Source organism: Lottia gigantea (genome assembly GCF_000327385.1).
Source record: "Lottia gigantea unplaced genomic scaffold LOTGIsca_96, whole genome shotgun sequence".
Lineage (NCBI taxonomy): Eukaryota > Metazoa > Mollusca > Gastropoda > Lottiidae > Lottia > Lottia gigantea.
This window is the reverse complement of record NW_008711113.1, coordinates 28,915-45,415: the sequence shown is the minus strand read 5'-3', so window position 1 is coordinate 45,415 and position 16,501 is coordinate 28,915. Positions and strand designations below refer to the sequence as shown.

General features: G+C 33.8%; 1 protein-coding gene across 1 annotated transcript; it reads left to right on the top strand.

Moving 5' to 3' along the window:
• Window positions 1-316: 316 nt before the first annotated feature.
• LOTGIDRAFT_170264 (hypothetical protein) lies at window positions 317-5,779 on the top strand (the record flags this gene model as incomplete). The annotated part of the gene is made up of 6 exons (XM_009068900.1): window positions 317-357; window positions 2,715-2,784; window positions 3,221-3,295; window positions 4,248-4,314; window positions 5,187-5,191; window positions 5,666-5,779. 6 exons carry the CDS (start codon window positions 317-319, stop codon window positions 5,777-5,779), a joined length of 372 nt encoding a protein of 123 aa, XP_009067148.1.
• Window positions 5,780-16,501: the final 10,722 nt, after the last annotated feature.

The window sequence follows — 16,501 nt, the reverse complement described above, 5'->3', positions numbered from 1 at the left end:
ATAAACATTGTTCTAGCACCACGTGGGGGGTGGTTTCGAAAAAAATATGTGCAGCTAAGATTTCGTCGAAATCGTTCAATGGATGGTCGGAGATAATTCAAGTTAGCTATCTTTGGTGTGGGAATAAACTTAAGTCCGCGGTCTAAGATTGAATGCTGAAGTGGTGTGAGAATTTTGCGGCTCGACTTAACTACAGTTTGGCCTAGCGGTGGCCTCTCAGTATTTTTATCCCCAGTAATTAGTTTAAAGACTTACTCGATGCTTGAAGCTGGTGTATCCAAAACAAATAGATGCTGTTTGCTGTTTCTGGAGACCAATGAAGATTATCAACTGGTTCGAATTCTTCTTCGTAGGGTGGTAAGATTGTTGCGCTGTTGATACTGGACTCCATCATCATGTTGTTGAGAGTGCTGAGGTTCTGTTGTGCTTTCTTCGAGATTTTATTTGAAATGGGTATACATGTGAAGAGGATCTTGGAGTTTGGGAAGGTTTTGTTGGCTGTGGCGATTAATTTCTGGGCTTGGTTAAAGGAGGTCTTTGGTAGCTGATCACGGTTGTTGAGGCCTACATGAAGGATAATGGTAGTAGGTTTGGGATCATGGTCGTATGATTCCAGGATTGACTGTATGTGATGGATTTGGGCACCGGGGTAGATAATTGTCAAGAAGAATAGTTATAGATAATGTAAAGAAGAATAGTTATAGATAATGGTTAAGAAGAATAGTTATAGATAATGTAAAGAAGAATAGTTATAGATAATTGTCAAGAAGAATAGTTATAGATAATGGTTAAGAAGAATAGTTATAGATAATGGTAAAGAACAATAGTTATAGATAATGGTTGAGAACATTAGTTATAGATAATGGTAAAGAAGAATAGTTATAGTGTATACATACTCATAAAACGAAGATCAAGTTCGAATTTGAGCTATTTGTCGACCGTTAGAAGCAGAGTTATTGTCCTTACCCCGAAAATCTTGAATATGCTATTACTCTTTGTTTTCAACCGATTTTGATGAAACTTGTTGTTATTGGACCTAAACCTAAGGTTTGAGAAAGTTTAGTTTACTTCTGATTAAATTTAAGGCTTTTTCAAGATTTAGGCCTCTTACGTCAGTTTTGAGGAGTTATCGCCCTCTGTACAGTAAGTGCTTCTATGTATTTGGAAAAGTTGACTTTTAGCCATAATTCCCTCTATGCCCAATATGCATTAAAACTGTAAAAAATTATTTTCTGTTCTATGGCAGAGTTCTGTTTTTTCTGAAATGTGCAGATAGTCCATGTAAATATTGGTGCATTGTACTTTTGTAAGTTTTCACGCAATATATTTATTTGTGTTTGAGCACTTCTTGTGCACCACTGTGCAGACTACAGATAGCTAGATTGAAAACTGACAGATTTTACTTTGATTTCTTGTGTTTTTTAAGTCCTTGGAATGTAATATATAGGAAAAAACAATTCTTGATCGAAATAGGGTTAATTGTCGAAAATGGGTAATAGTCGTATTTGATTCTATGGCTTGTGATTGTAATTTGGTGCTTTTTATTTTAATAGGTGGAAAATAGCAAATATTTAGCAAAATTGAGTTCCTATGAAAACTTTGGTCATTTTTTTGGTTCTATGGTCTTTTTTCGGGAATAACGCCCATAATTCTTTTATTAGGGCAGATTTTTTTTAGAGATTATTTTAGAGATTGTTTTAATGAATTTTCCCTGAAACATTATGGATACTATTGTAGTTTGGTATTCTAGGTTCTATGGTTATTAGAAATGATTGTTTTTCTAATTTGATTTGAACCATTTTTAAAAATTATGCGACTATTGCCTTTACCAGAGGCAAGAAAGAAACAGCACGTTTCGGACTATGTAGAAGGTTAATTGAATAGTAATCAAGACAATTAGTAACTGGTTACTAGTGACTACTCGCTCAGTCAGTCTGCTTTGTTTATAGCAACCGGTAAGTCGTCTTTTTTAAATTCGCTGAAATTTTCGACAAATTTGAATAAATGCCCCCTTCCTCTCGATTTGAAAAAAGTAATATTTATTGTATTAAATATGTTAATGTAAGATTCATTGCAAAAGTCCATTGCAAATTTTTTTTGAGATAAAAATGAAGCAAAGCTTGGCTTTTAACTAGGACTCAAAATAAGGAGGAATATGAAGACGGCATTCTTTGGCTCTCTTTTTCAAATTACTTTTATACGTTTTATTAAAATAAAGGAAAGTGATTGCCTTATTTTGTTTATCCCTCCCCACCCCTCCGGCCTCCGGCCTCCTAAACTAATTAATCGTAGTTCATTCACCCCTTCGGATGAGAGAATAAGGCAACCCAGACACCGATAGACTGCTGATAAACATATGCCGATGACAATTTCAGCTCAATATGATATTGTGGTATTTTCAGAATGCTGTACCCTTTAGTTAGAAAATAATGTAATTCACAAATAATCCACTTCATAACATCTCTTCATCATAATTCCCTAAATGTCTATATAAATAGTCCAAGTTTCTTTATGTGCCTGACGACCATGGGGGAAACCATTTTAACCAGTGTAATGGTTAAGTTAAAATGTAATTACAGAAGAACAGTTTTTTTCAAAAAGGATGCGTATAACTATTCAACATAATATTAATATGTTACACATCTTCGCCACTATCTGTCAAATGAACACATCGATAACATTTAGATTTTGATGATTTTGTCTTTTCGTTTCAGGCCAGGGTGCTCAATAGTGGCTTTTACTATTGAGTTAATACACCATAGTTGGGATACCATCCCCGTGGAGGTTAGTATATCATAGATGTACATTATAAGGGTATAAACTTGAGCACTATACAAATAAACCGTGCGCGTATAATCCTTTCTTTAAATGATGTATCAAGAATGTTCAATGTAGCCTGATAACCTTTGATGCAACAGATATCATGAAAAGGTCATATGATACTAGCTACATGTGAGGGTTTTACTAGACACCTGCAAGTGATAACAACTGAATCTTCCATTGGTACAATTTTGCTTACTAAATGATTGAACCAACCTTTTAGATTGTGATTCTGAAAAGTATTACAGATAGTTTGAAGTGAGTTTGATCAGAAAAGAAAAATAATGAATTATATCCTGGTCAGTACCACTGACATTTATGTTCATACATCAGTTTTAATGAGCAAATTTATTACACATGTAAAACAAAAAGTTTATTTTATTATTTTCTTATATTTCAGGGTTTCAAGTATAGTAGCTCGTCTTTAGCTACGGACGACATGGTTAGATTTGGTGTACAACCTAGGTTTTTTGAGGTAGCTTTCAAGGAGCAAAATTTTCGCGTTTATGGGTTGGGCTCGCGTGTAGTTTAGTTGTGGCAGCCTGTGGGCTACCTTGCTAGGGCCACCTAGGTTGTACTCGGCTAAGCTGCCATATCATGTCCACCCAGCCTCTCTTGAAACAAAGGGCGGTAAGTCAATTTCATTTTATAATATTCAGATATTTGTTGACTTCTACCTAGTTGATTTAGAAAAGGTGTGCGAGTTCTCTTTATATATAACCTTTGATTTAGTAGAAATAAATCCCACTTTCTGAAGCCAATTACAAGTCGTGTCTCATATGGTATAGCTATACAGAATCATCTCTTTCACAATTTTCCAATGAATCTGGTTGAGAATTAATTTAAATCATTGATGGGATTAAGGACTTGAAGGATCAGGGGTTAGATAAGCAAATTAAATCACCTTTATTCAATAAAGATGAGTCGGATCAGTTAGCATAAGCTAGTAAAATTACGTTTTTTATGTGGAGGAATTTCCCCGCAGGGGTGTTGCGCAACTTGAAACATAGACAATGAAATGCCAAGTATGGGGATCAGTTCTTGATTGGTTTCAGATGAAAACACCTTGACTATGGCAATGAGAAAAAATCCTAATTTTTTTTCTGAATTGTCCCTATTAAAACTAGGTAGAAATCAACAGGTCTCAGACTATTACTTGATAAAAAAAAAACCTGCACAAGCCCGCCATGATGTTGATTGCAACAAACTATCTAATTGCGGACTGTCAAGATTGATTAGGGTGAAAATGTACAGTATATTGTATTCTGTGATAAAATAAATAACATATTAAATATCTAATTTTAGGAGTGCATTTCTAGATCGCTATACAATTGAAATATTGAGCACTATTTCAACAGTGAAAGTATTTTGTTATTGTATTGAAACGACATGATTTTTGAGGTTCTGTTTAATTTTTCTAATTTTAGGTGTATACAGATAGAGCTTCAATATATATGAATAAAGTGCTTATGGTGTGGCATGGAAGCTCCTCGTGTAAGTTTCAAATTATCATATTTTAGAAATTCTGTTAACGCCTGTTCTGGCATATCATTCATAATGTCAAATGGTTAAAACATGACGCGGGACGCTTGGTGAATCAGTGTGCTACAGTTTGTGCATCCGAAAGATCGGTCGACTGTTGAACATGGAAAACATGTACTACTTCCCTGACAAAATTACATTACACACTACATGTTGTTGTATGTTCACATTAGCCCTATCAGATGCAGAAACGAAAAACGTAAAACATCACCTTATTCCATGTTTTCAATCTAGAACACGTTATGACAACTCGGTATCCCTTGAAGAGTACACTTTTAGGGAACTCTGAACTAAGAGTGGGTGGTATTCCATTCTTAAATACATTTTTTCTCGACCCTTTAATCTTTAGTGTAGGTTATTATCCGATACACCTCCACTTTTTGTGATACACCTACACTTTTCTGATACACCTACACTTTTTGTTCCGCTGAGTATCGGAAAAGTCCAGGTTACACTAAAAATGACGAGATGCAATAACAACAACAGTTCATAATTTTATTACAAGTTATCGTTGAAAGATTCTATTCGTCGTCTGTCTTTGAGCAAAGTGCTTCTATTTTCTGAAAAACACAAAATGTATTTACATAGTATAAATTTGCATAATTTCATAAAGTTTCAAATAATTTTCTTTAAGATTTATCTAAATGTTATCAATATTTAGTTCTCGAAAAAGTTATACTATTATATAAACAGATGTATGGACCGTAGTTACATTAGTTATGACATCAATTCAGTACATCTATGTAATCAACAAAAAATTACGAAAATAAGCTGTCATCTGATATAAATAAAGTGATAGAAAAACAATATGATAATTGTTTAAGATAAAGTAAGAGTTTATCTACAAATTTTGTAGAAGTAATATTTAACTCAACAGGGTTTATATAACAATTAGTAATTTATATATTTTGAAATGGAAATTAAAAGTTGTTTATCAGTCGATGAACAGAATTAGTAAAATCTAATGTAATGTAATGAAATATGACACATATTTATATCCGAAATTAGCTCATGTTTTACAAACACGCTTAAAATAAAGCGTATCTTCAACTTGTATTTTATGGACTAAGTGGACTATATCTATATTGTAAGTCAATGTTCTTTGTGAACATTCCAGAATGATAAGTACTAGCAAGTTTCGGTGTTTGGAAAATAATTTTAAAGTCTAAAGTAGTTTTGAATTATTTTGATGAAACGTGGCTGAAGAACACTGCTGTGTTGGCTACAGCTAGTTGTTTCCTTGTTATGGCAACAGATCTGTGATGTGAAGGTTCGTTACTATTATTGTTTCAATCCATTTCAGGTTAGAAAGGGTGAATCTTCTGGTAATTTACCTACCCACTATAGCACTGCCACAATAGGAGTGTTCTGGGGCCATGGCCTGTATGACCCTACAGATCCTCCTACTCACAGATGAAGAACAGAAGAAGCGGCGCGCGCCAACAGATGAAGAGGAACAGATGAAGAACAGATGAAGAGGAACAGATGAAGAACAGATGAAGAGGAACAGATGAAGATGTAGGGCGAATCCTCCACCCATTTTTGGTAAGTTGATCTTACACACCTTTTTAGACTGAATGTAGCTCATTTAGTTAAAGTTTTGGAATCTTGACGTAAATGTTACTAATCTAACAAATGGTACTAAATGGAAGCCTTAAATATTGTTTAGTAAGATCTCAAATTTCAAACATTGTGAGGACTGTACTTCATTCTTTAGAGTGTTGGAATCTTGACTTCATTGGTTTTCTCTCAAACAAATGATGGCTATTGGTTGTATGTTAAAATGGCAAAAACAATACTGATGATTTTTAAGAATTGATTCTAGTCAACCTTTCTGTAAATATGAAGTTAACAAGATCTTCAAGAACCTGGGTTGTTACTCTTGAAAAAAATAGTCTTGACTTTTGTATTTTCACAAGGATTTATCACACCGAGACTACTGTTTCTGTCTGATTTTCACAAAACTTGGACAGGTTAGATTTGATGGATTTGGTGATTTGTATAGAAATGGCCATTGCCACTCGCCAAGCAGGCCAGACCAATATACAGTGAGCAAGGACCAGTAAGTTGACAAGATCTGCAAGAACCTGAATTGTTACTCTTGAATAAAATAGTCTTGACTTTTGTATTTTCACACAGAGATTACTGTTTCTGTTTGATTTTCACAAAACTTGGACAGGTTGGATATGATTTTTTTGATGATTTGTATAGGTAGGTTCTTGATGCCTTGGACAGGTTTGAGGTTTGATCGATGAATATGTTAGGCCAATCGTATTGTGCAAGTCGTAGTGATTACTGTGACAGCTTGGTTGAATCTCCAGTCGCTCAGTGACATAGCCCCCTTCAATGCCCATGAAGTCAGTCTTTTCCCTTTTTGAACCCATATTTGTACTTTGGAAGGCTGACACAGCCACTGTAACTCCTAGTTAGCTAAGTTGCTAAACTCTCACTTCTGTTTACTATGGCTTCGTGCAGTTTTAGATTAAAAAGTATGAATTAATTAAATGAAAATTGGGGAATATTTGTATACAGCAGTAAACCATGTATTCTTTTAAAAAAAAAAGTTAAATTCAAACGAACAGAAACTTTGACAGTTATCATGAATTAGAAATGAAGTGTGATTGGAGTTTTACATCCTACTTTTCATCACATGTCATGAATAAGAGATATGTACTTGTAATTATAATTGTGAGCGGCGAGTGATGACCTCTTCCCATATTAAACTAGTGCAGTTTAAGAAAAATATTCATCTCCTGTTATTACCAAATTTATCGGAATTCTAGTTTCGATTTTGATGTATTTTTTATGAGGTCAATTCTGAAAATTTGTTCGGACCATTACATCCACCGGTTTCGAAGGTCAAGAGTGACTTACGGTGGTTAGCTAAATAAACGTATCCAAGAGATAAATTAACTGTGATCTGAAGCATTGTGGTTAGACTGTATACTAGTAAAGGGAGATAATTACTCTTCTGCTTAGGACACTCATTCAGTTTCTTCTGATTTAAAAAAAAATAGACCTTTTCTTGTAATTTAACGTTTTATTTCTCTCTCCACAGGTAAATAATCGGTTTTATTTATCTTAATTCTATATCAGATTGTTTACTAACTATCCATGTTCATGTTCAAAATAGGAATAGTTGTTGACAGTTCTTGTCATGTGAAAAATATTCAAACTATCGCGTGTAGAATTTGGCTTTATTGTATGACATGAAGGTAATAATGATAAGAATAATATTCACTCTTTATTAGGGTAAGAAATTAGGTTAAATAAAGTTATTTCCTCTCATGAATATGAGTGAGTAGTCAATTTGTATAGTGTACTATGCCTTGTAAATTTCAGCTTTCTGGGATGCATTTAAAATTGAATGTCCCTATGGTCTCATTGGAAGGAAATGAACAAGATGTGGGTGATATACTGTAGTGGTATAACCTATAGGCCTATGCGTGCATATAAGGATTCAAAACCGAATTTTGTCGAAGTTAAAAAACGCAAATTTTTGTTTTATGTCTTAGAAGGTTCCTCAGATATTCTACAAATTAATTGAATTGGTTTGTTTCAATTTTCTTTATGAATCTCCCCACTTTGGCCCATATTTCATGAGTAACCAACTCGACAACGGCGGCAAAATGCGTCACCTATTTTCATGTACAATGTTTGATCTATAAATAAGTCGAGAAAAACCCATTGTATGGATACCCAGTGGTATAATTAACTTTTCTTAGTTTTTATCTTTAATAGGAATTTATTATAACTGATGACAATTCCTTCAAAGAACAATGATTTAAAAAAAAAATAGTGACTGACAAAATATTAGATATGTGAAACGTAAGAGTGATTTATAGCTAAAAGTCATTGAAACTACATAAGAATATGACCCACATTATGTTCCATAGAATTTTTTCACGTGATGTCGTTCGCTTGAATATATTCTAGCAGACGACACTTGGAAATCCTATTACAACTTGGGATTATAAGGAAATTCGGCGGAAAAATTGTGATATTTAGTAATAACTGAACTCCATTTTGTTTATAAAAGTATACATTAATACATTTACCTTGCTTGAAACTACTAGATTCATTCTACTAGCTGACAGTGTGCAGACAACCCATGTTGTCACCCTGAGGTTGCACGAGGTCGCACATGTAAATTATTAATCATTTCCGTGGAGATGCACGAAAAGTAGGTTAGTAGGAAATTAGGTTATTCGACTGTTATTATGCAATTGTGAGTGTAAATAATTTCTTTTGGATGTTTTGATCACTTTCAGTAATAGGCCTAATTCTCAAATGGCATAATTCCTAAACTAAGGCATATGTTTGAGTTTTGATTTTTTCTGACATGTCCTTGAGATAGTCAATTTGGATATTATGAATATTTCAGCTTTTCATGCTACCATACTGAAGGGATAAAAAATTTAGTTCGATTTAATGCTATTTTGAAAGGGCCATCTATGGTCTGGTCTACTTAAAATTTCAGTTTTCACCACTTGGTGTTGTTGGTTTGAGTCTTTCAATTCCATAAGCTTACTCCAGAACATCCTAATGTTTTGTTTAGGCCTTAAAAGAATTTGAGGATGTAAGAGACAGTTGTCTCCCTTTCCATCATGGTGTTAAGTAACAAACGAAAATTCAGTTTGGATGAAAATAAGATTAGAAATAAGTTAGTAGACTCTGGATCGTTGTCAGAAGAGGAGGGTGACTCAAGTGAAGGCAGCGATGATGCATCCTATCGAAGTGGTGAAGAATTAGAATCAACGTTGCTAGTGTGAATTACATAGTTGTTGATAGCTCTAATGAAGAAATCGAAAGTTGGCCTAATAATCCGGTTGAATGGAAGTCGACAATAAGCCTGTATGGTTGTGAGCTAGATAACCTGAATGAAGACAGCTCTGCTCTGGAAATTTTCAATGAGTTTATGTGTGAAGTGCTTTGGCAGAAAATTATGTTTTTGCACATGCAACATCCACACCAGAAAACGATTTCGATTGGTAGCCTATAGTATGTAAGCCAAAAATTGAGAGATGGATTGAAGATTAAAACACCTTATTCCCTAGTCTATATTATACCCCATGAGTCATGACGGATATGCTTATATACCAGTTTAACTATGATGAAGAAGATGAAGGCATTGATAGACTGTTTAAAATTTGACCTGTTGTTGACATTCTGAATAAGAAATTAAAATCAGCTTACACACCATCACAGGATATTGCGATTGGTGAATCAGACATGAAGTTTTATGTTAGACTTGGATTCAAACAATACAATTAATCTAAGTCTGCAAGATTTGGTATAAAGTTTTTAAATTGAGCCAAGCGAAGGGTCCTGCATTTGGATATACCTGGAAGTTGAAGATATAAACTGGACATGACAGAGATTCAAATAACTTTCCAACTAGTGCTAAAGCGGTTATGGATCTCAGTAAAGGTCGATCTGGATTCAGGTACCGAACAACATTTACGTTTACTACTGCTGCATTGGCCCTGATCTTAGCTGATTACACAGAAAACAAACATGCATGTGGGTGGAACTGTTGGTTTAAGTCGTAAAACATACTAAGAAACTAAAAACTATTTTGCTCATACTGAGAAAAACATCCATGTTTTCCCAAACTAGAGCAGATATTTGAATTCTGTTCTATTTTTTATTAAGTATTGTTGAGATAGTCAAACAGTTTTAAGTTATTGCCCTTGACTTAGTAAAAACTTGTCAAAATTGTTCAGTTTCTACAATAAAACGAAAAGAATTTGGATGAAATTGATCTGATTATTTATGAGATATTGGATAATTTGTTTGTGAGCACAATAGAAGCTACAATATTAAATCGATTACAACTTGTGGTGATATTTGGAATTGAAGCTCTTGAGTAAGGGAAATGATTGTTTTTGCAATGCACATTTTCTTTTGAATCTTGACAAATTAATCATTATGATTTATGCTGCTCTTAATTGAATCTAACTATTAAACACATCTGCTGTTTGGGTGTTTGGTCATCCTCGAATCCTCGGTAATAGTAGGATGTTCTAATTAAGTATTATTGCCCTAGATTTGATGATAACTTTGTCATTATGAACATCTTCAAGGGGCATTTCACTTTTTTTGTAAAACATTTTCATTATCAAAAACATCGTAAATTATACCTGAACATATTCCAAAATATGCTTATTTTATCTATGTAGTGGCTTGATCAAATTGAATTTGTTTTAAAAGGGTTAATTTAAAACTTAGAGTACTAATATTTTTTTTAAGCAGTTTGACCTAGTTTCGGTGATCCTCTTTATAATGGCTCGTTATATTCAGTTAAAATCTTTAGAAAGTATAAGGGAGACATATTTCTCTACAATTATGCATTTATTTTATTCAAATCTGTACAGTAGTTTTCTAACAGCTTGCAAAAGTGATAAACTTTTAAAGTTTACGTAAACTTTTAAGTAAAGTTTTGGTGTTAAAATTTAACCCCAAGGATAACAACTATGTAAACTAGGGTCCTTTTTACCAGCTAGTTTTTGGATAATAAATGATTAAAGAGGAAAGATTAAGATTGGATTATTGAACATATGAATGAAATGAATGAATGAAACGTAGTGACAAGCAGGTTACTGTATCAAAGGCTCAATATCTGACTTGTGAACACTTGATAAAGCGAATACCACCAAACATGGTGACAAGAGTAACGATCTACTGTACGGAAGGTCCAATGATGTTGTACTCGTACACACTTGATTAATTTTCGACTTCTGGCAACAGGCTACTGTTTCAATGAAGTCGGACTCTTAATCACTTGATAAATCCAGATTGATTGCCACTGGCTACTGCATCAAAGGTTCAATGATGTCAGACTTTTAATCACTGGATAAATCCAGATTGATTGCCACTGGCTACCGCATCAAAGGTTCAATGATATCAAACTCTTAAGCACTTGATAAATCTAGACTTATGGCAACTGGCTTCTGTATCAAAGGTTCAATGTTGTCGGACTCATAAAAAAACTTGATATATCAACTATTGACACCTACTTTAATTGAATTTAAATGTTTATTTTCAGCCGTCAAGTCTGCGGGAACTCAATAGCTGTCTTTACTATTGGGTTTGACATACACCACACACACACAGTTAGATGATCAACATAGCACGGTAAGTATACAAAGTTTTATAAATTCCACTTTGGCGTCGCAAATGTCTATCAGTCAGTGAAAACTTCAGCAGGCAAGATTCTTGATGGATTTTGACAAAATTTGGTATTTTTATTATCTTTCATGGATGGACACTATTGAAGATCAAAAATATGAGTTATTGCCCTTGTGTTCAAAGTTTTCAATTGTTCAGAAAAATGTATGACAAATGGTTGAATATTGACACGGTGATTGTTACTATAATTCCAAATATTTTAAATTGAAAATAAAACTGCCAGTGGGCATATATTACCTTGCATGGAAAGCAATCTTTGATTAGTTACAGTACCTGTAAATTGAGCTTTATACTGTAAAACCGGATTTGCCCTTGTTAATGATGCAGGTGGCAGGGGCGGACATGGAAAAAGCTTCTAGCCGTTTGGATGTGACAGTAAACCTGTGTGCTACAGACTGAGCATGTTAAAAATCCTTTGACAGTTCGAAGTCGAAAAAGAGCAGGCTAATGAAATCCATGTATGTCCAGAATGATCTGTGTTAGAAAGATGACTGCCATTTATCGAAAAGATATATAATAGAAAAAGAAATTCTCAGTTATTTTTAAAGGAATTAGCATACATATCTAGCACACCTGAAAACTATTTACATTCATGACCCAAATCAACCCCCAAAAATAGCAAATAAAATTCCTGTTGTTTCTCTTCCAGGGTTCCAAGAACAAAGTAGCTGGTCTTTAGCTACAACAGGACATTTAAACTGGGAGGTCAATTAGGTTATGGTGGAGCACAAATGTCCCAAAGGCGACTCTTGGAACATAGCTAGGTAAGGATATTTGAAATATTTCATATGGTATGATATAGCAATACGAGTCAAATTGTTTATACTGTATTTTTCAAAGTAAGAAAAGAATGTGAAAAGGATTTCCAACATTTTATAATGTGTATCTATTTGCACCATTTTAGTTTTCAAGCTAAAAAGTTACTTTCATATGTGGCCAAAGGTAACAAATTTTGAATTCAACTTGGAATGTTTTATAGGGATTTTAATTTTTTTTATAGGTATCGGGGACACTGATAGCATCAATTTGCACAATTACAATTTTCAATCAGACTTTTGTTGTTCCCCAATACACATAAAAAAAAAATATCTCGACACAATCCCTTTTATTGTTGATAAATCTGCTGTTGTATGAACTGTTTTTATACTCCCACATGAAATGGGGGGCGTATATTTCCGCCACCCATGTCCGCCCGTCCGTCGGTCCGTCCGTCCACAATTGCTCGTAAACACTCTACAAGACACAGTTCTTCACGGATTTTGACAAAACTTGATATGAGTGTTCGTAATCACCCAAGGATGAACCCTATCGAAAATTAGAAGAATCGAAAAATATTTAGTATGAGTTAATACCCTTGTTCTTGAAAACGCGTTCAATTTTTAGCTCGTAAACACTCTAGAAAGGACAATTCTTGACGGATTTTGACGAAACTTGGCATTAGTGTTTGTTATCACCCAAGGATAAACCCTATTGAAAATCAGAAAAATCGAAAAATATTTAGTAGGAATTATTGCCCTTGCTCTTGAAAATGAGTTCAATTTTTAGCTCGTAATCACTCTAGAAGGCACAATTCTTGACAGATTTTTATGAAACTAGGTGTGAATGTTCGTAATCACTCAAGGATGAACCCTATTGAAAATCAGAAGAATTGAAAAATATTTAGTATGAGTTGCTGCCCTTGTTCTTGAAAACGCTTTCAAATTTAGCTCTTAAACACTGAAAGGCATGATTGTTGCTGAATTTTGACAAAACTTGCTTTTATTATTCAGTTCCGCGCTGAAGATTGAATATTTGCCTTCTAAAGTTTTCATGAGCTAAAAATTGAACACGTTTTCAAGAACAAGGGCAATAACTCATACTCAATATTATTCATTATCGCCCTAAAAAGTTAAAAAGAAGTGTATGACTGAAGGTTGAATATTTCATACTGGTGATTGTTACTGTACTGCTAAATATTTTTATTCAAAATCAAAGCTGCCAGTGGGCGTATATTACCTTGCCTGGGAAGCTATCTTTGAAACTTGGTATTGATATGTTTGAAATATTTATGATTTTAGGTGTAAACAGATAGAGCTTCACTACATGGAAGTGCTTATGGTGTGGCACAGAAGTTCGCAAGGCAAGTGTACTTTAATGCATAATGCTATTCTTATCCCTGACCATGTAGACTCCTCCCTCCTTTGCCTGGCTAAAAGAAATTTATGCTTGAAGGGGTTAAGAACTTGGTAACTGTGTGAACTGCAATAAGGTGATGTGAGCTCAAATTTTCTTTAAGGTTTATAAACTAAATGCCACACCTGCTTCTGCTTCCAAACTTCAAACCTGTGTCAACTTAAGATATCACATAGATTTCTGAAATGTCACTTGGTACCATTGACTTATCAGTACAAGGAGAAATATAAAAGAAAAATTAAGGGTTGAGTTGTGGCCAAGGTATTTAGAATTCAACCAAACCAAATAAGCAGTTTGACCAAGCAACAAAACTGAATGAATATCTTCATTCAATGAAAGTTTTTATTTACGAAGATTGACAATATTTATTTGTGCTTGACTTTAAAGAAAAAAATAAGTATATTTTGTGTCTGATATTTAGGTTAGAAAAGGTAAATCGTCTGGTAATTTACCTTCCCGCAATAGCACTGCCACAATAGGAGTGTTCTGAGGTCATGGCCTGTATGACTCTTCAGACCTCCTATTTACAGATGAAGAGGAACAGATGAAGAACAGATGAAGAGGAACAGATTTGGCGATGCCTTCACCCATTTTTAGTAAGTTTATCATAGATCTTGATGTATTGAAATTATACTACCATGATATTATTAGCTGTGTGAATTTTCAGAAAAATATATCAATTTGCAAAATTTTCAGTGGATTCCGTATTCCATGGCTCAATAACCATGCCCAATAAACCAGAAATAAATAGAATATGTCCTTAGATACTAAATTATGTGGTATTTTGACTCAATACAATGTTTGTCTTTTGTTGTTTTCAGCCGTCGGTGGGAACTCGATAGCGGTCTTTACTATTGGGTTTGACATACACCACTTACAGTTAGATGATCAACGTAGCACGGTCAGTACCTACTTACATATTTCAATTTAAATCAAATTCCTATTCTGTGAAATTTTGTGAAACCCACCCTGAAAAATTCTTGTTCATTTTCTGTATCCCTTGAAGGTGTACTGGAGCATTAATCTTGAAAATTTAAATTACGATGATTTTGGTGTCATCTGATTGATCTCTTAAAAATAAAATCCATTTCAAGGACAAGGCCCTTGCTGTGGAATGAAAAAGCAAAAACTACCATGGAATCTTTCTCTCTGAAATGGCTACATATTTGATAATTCCATTGGCAGAGGGGTGTTGCAAGAGGCATGACTTGCCTGGCTAATGACAGATACCACAGTAAAAAGCTTTAATTCAAAAAGTCATTTAGTCTTGGACGCAAGAGCTTAAAACTAATCAAATCAAGAGTGACCTTTGAAAATTGATTGTCCATGAGCAGAGATATTGGCCAAATGATGTTATTCACATTTGATATACATAATTAAAGAGTTAGTTTTCAAGATTTTCATTACCAGGTTACTTTTAGATAGCTTTAATGTTATAGAATTAACAGAAAGATTTTTTTTGCTTAAAACTTCCAGATAAGGCAATGGATATATTCCTCTAGTCTTTGGTCTAAAGTATTTATTACTTTTTGCACATAACTTTCCAAACCTACTTTAAAAATAAGAATCTTGACTTTTAGGGTTCCAAGAACAAAGGAGCTGGTCTTTAGCTTCAACAGGACATTACATTTGGAGGTCAATACGGTTATGGTGGAGCACAAGATAATGTCCTAAAGGCGACTCTTGGAACGAAGCCAGGTAAGGATATTTTTATAGCTATCTTGGATATGATGTTGCTATACAAGTCATTATATACACACTGTAAATATTACATTTAGAAACATAAGATCAAGTTCCGAAGCTCTAATACGCTTGTTACTGAGTAACAGACTGTTCCATAGAATCCATCAACTGTTTGGATTTATGTATTTGTTGAATTATTTCATTTGTGCCATATCAAAGAATTACGTTGTATATTTTTGATTTTAGGTGTAAATAGATAGAGCTTCATTATACAGAAGTCAAGTGCTTATGGTGTGGCACAGAAGCTCGCAAGGCAAGTTTGTTTTAGAAATATTTGTTCTGTAATTTAAACCATTTTGATATTCTTAATTTGAAATATCTTGCAACACTCTGATACAGTTTTGTGAATCATGATATTTTTGTTCAAAAATAAACAAATACATGGTATTTATATGAGTAATCAGCCAATCAAGACCTTATAGAATGATGACGCCAAAATGTGATCTCTAATTTAAGGGTGTTTCATGGCCTCTCACACATTGTATTTGTTTTTAACAAATTACTTAAAATGGTAGTCATCTAATTATTTGCAATTATGTATTTATATTTTTCAGGTTAGAAAGGGTAAATCGTCTGGTAATTTACCTACCCACAATAGCACTGCCACAATAGGGGTGTTCTGAGGTCATGACCTGTATGACTTTTCAGACCTCCTATTCACAGATGAAGAGGAACAGATGAAGAACAGATGAAGCGGCGCCTACAGAACAGATGAAGAACAGAAAGAAGTATGAAGAACAAGTGAAGAATGCTAAAGAAAAGATCAACAGATGAAAAGAGGGACATCCAAAGAGTACTTAATAAGAAGAACCAAGTCTTCAGATGAAAAGCCATGGGTATGTTACAAGGGATTTAGTGAACATTGTCATCTTAATTTTTAAAATGAAAACATAATACTTCAACGACATTTAGAAATGAGGCATACATATAACAGAAACAAGGCAATATTATGGATTTAACATAATTATTTCTATAATAAACATAATAAAACAATAGGGATGACTTAAATGAGTACCATTTATACATTTTGTTA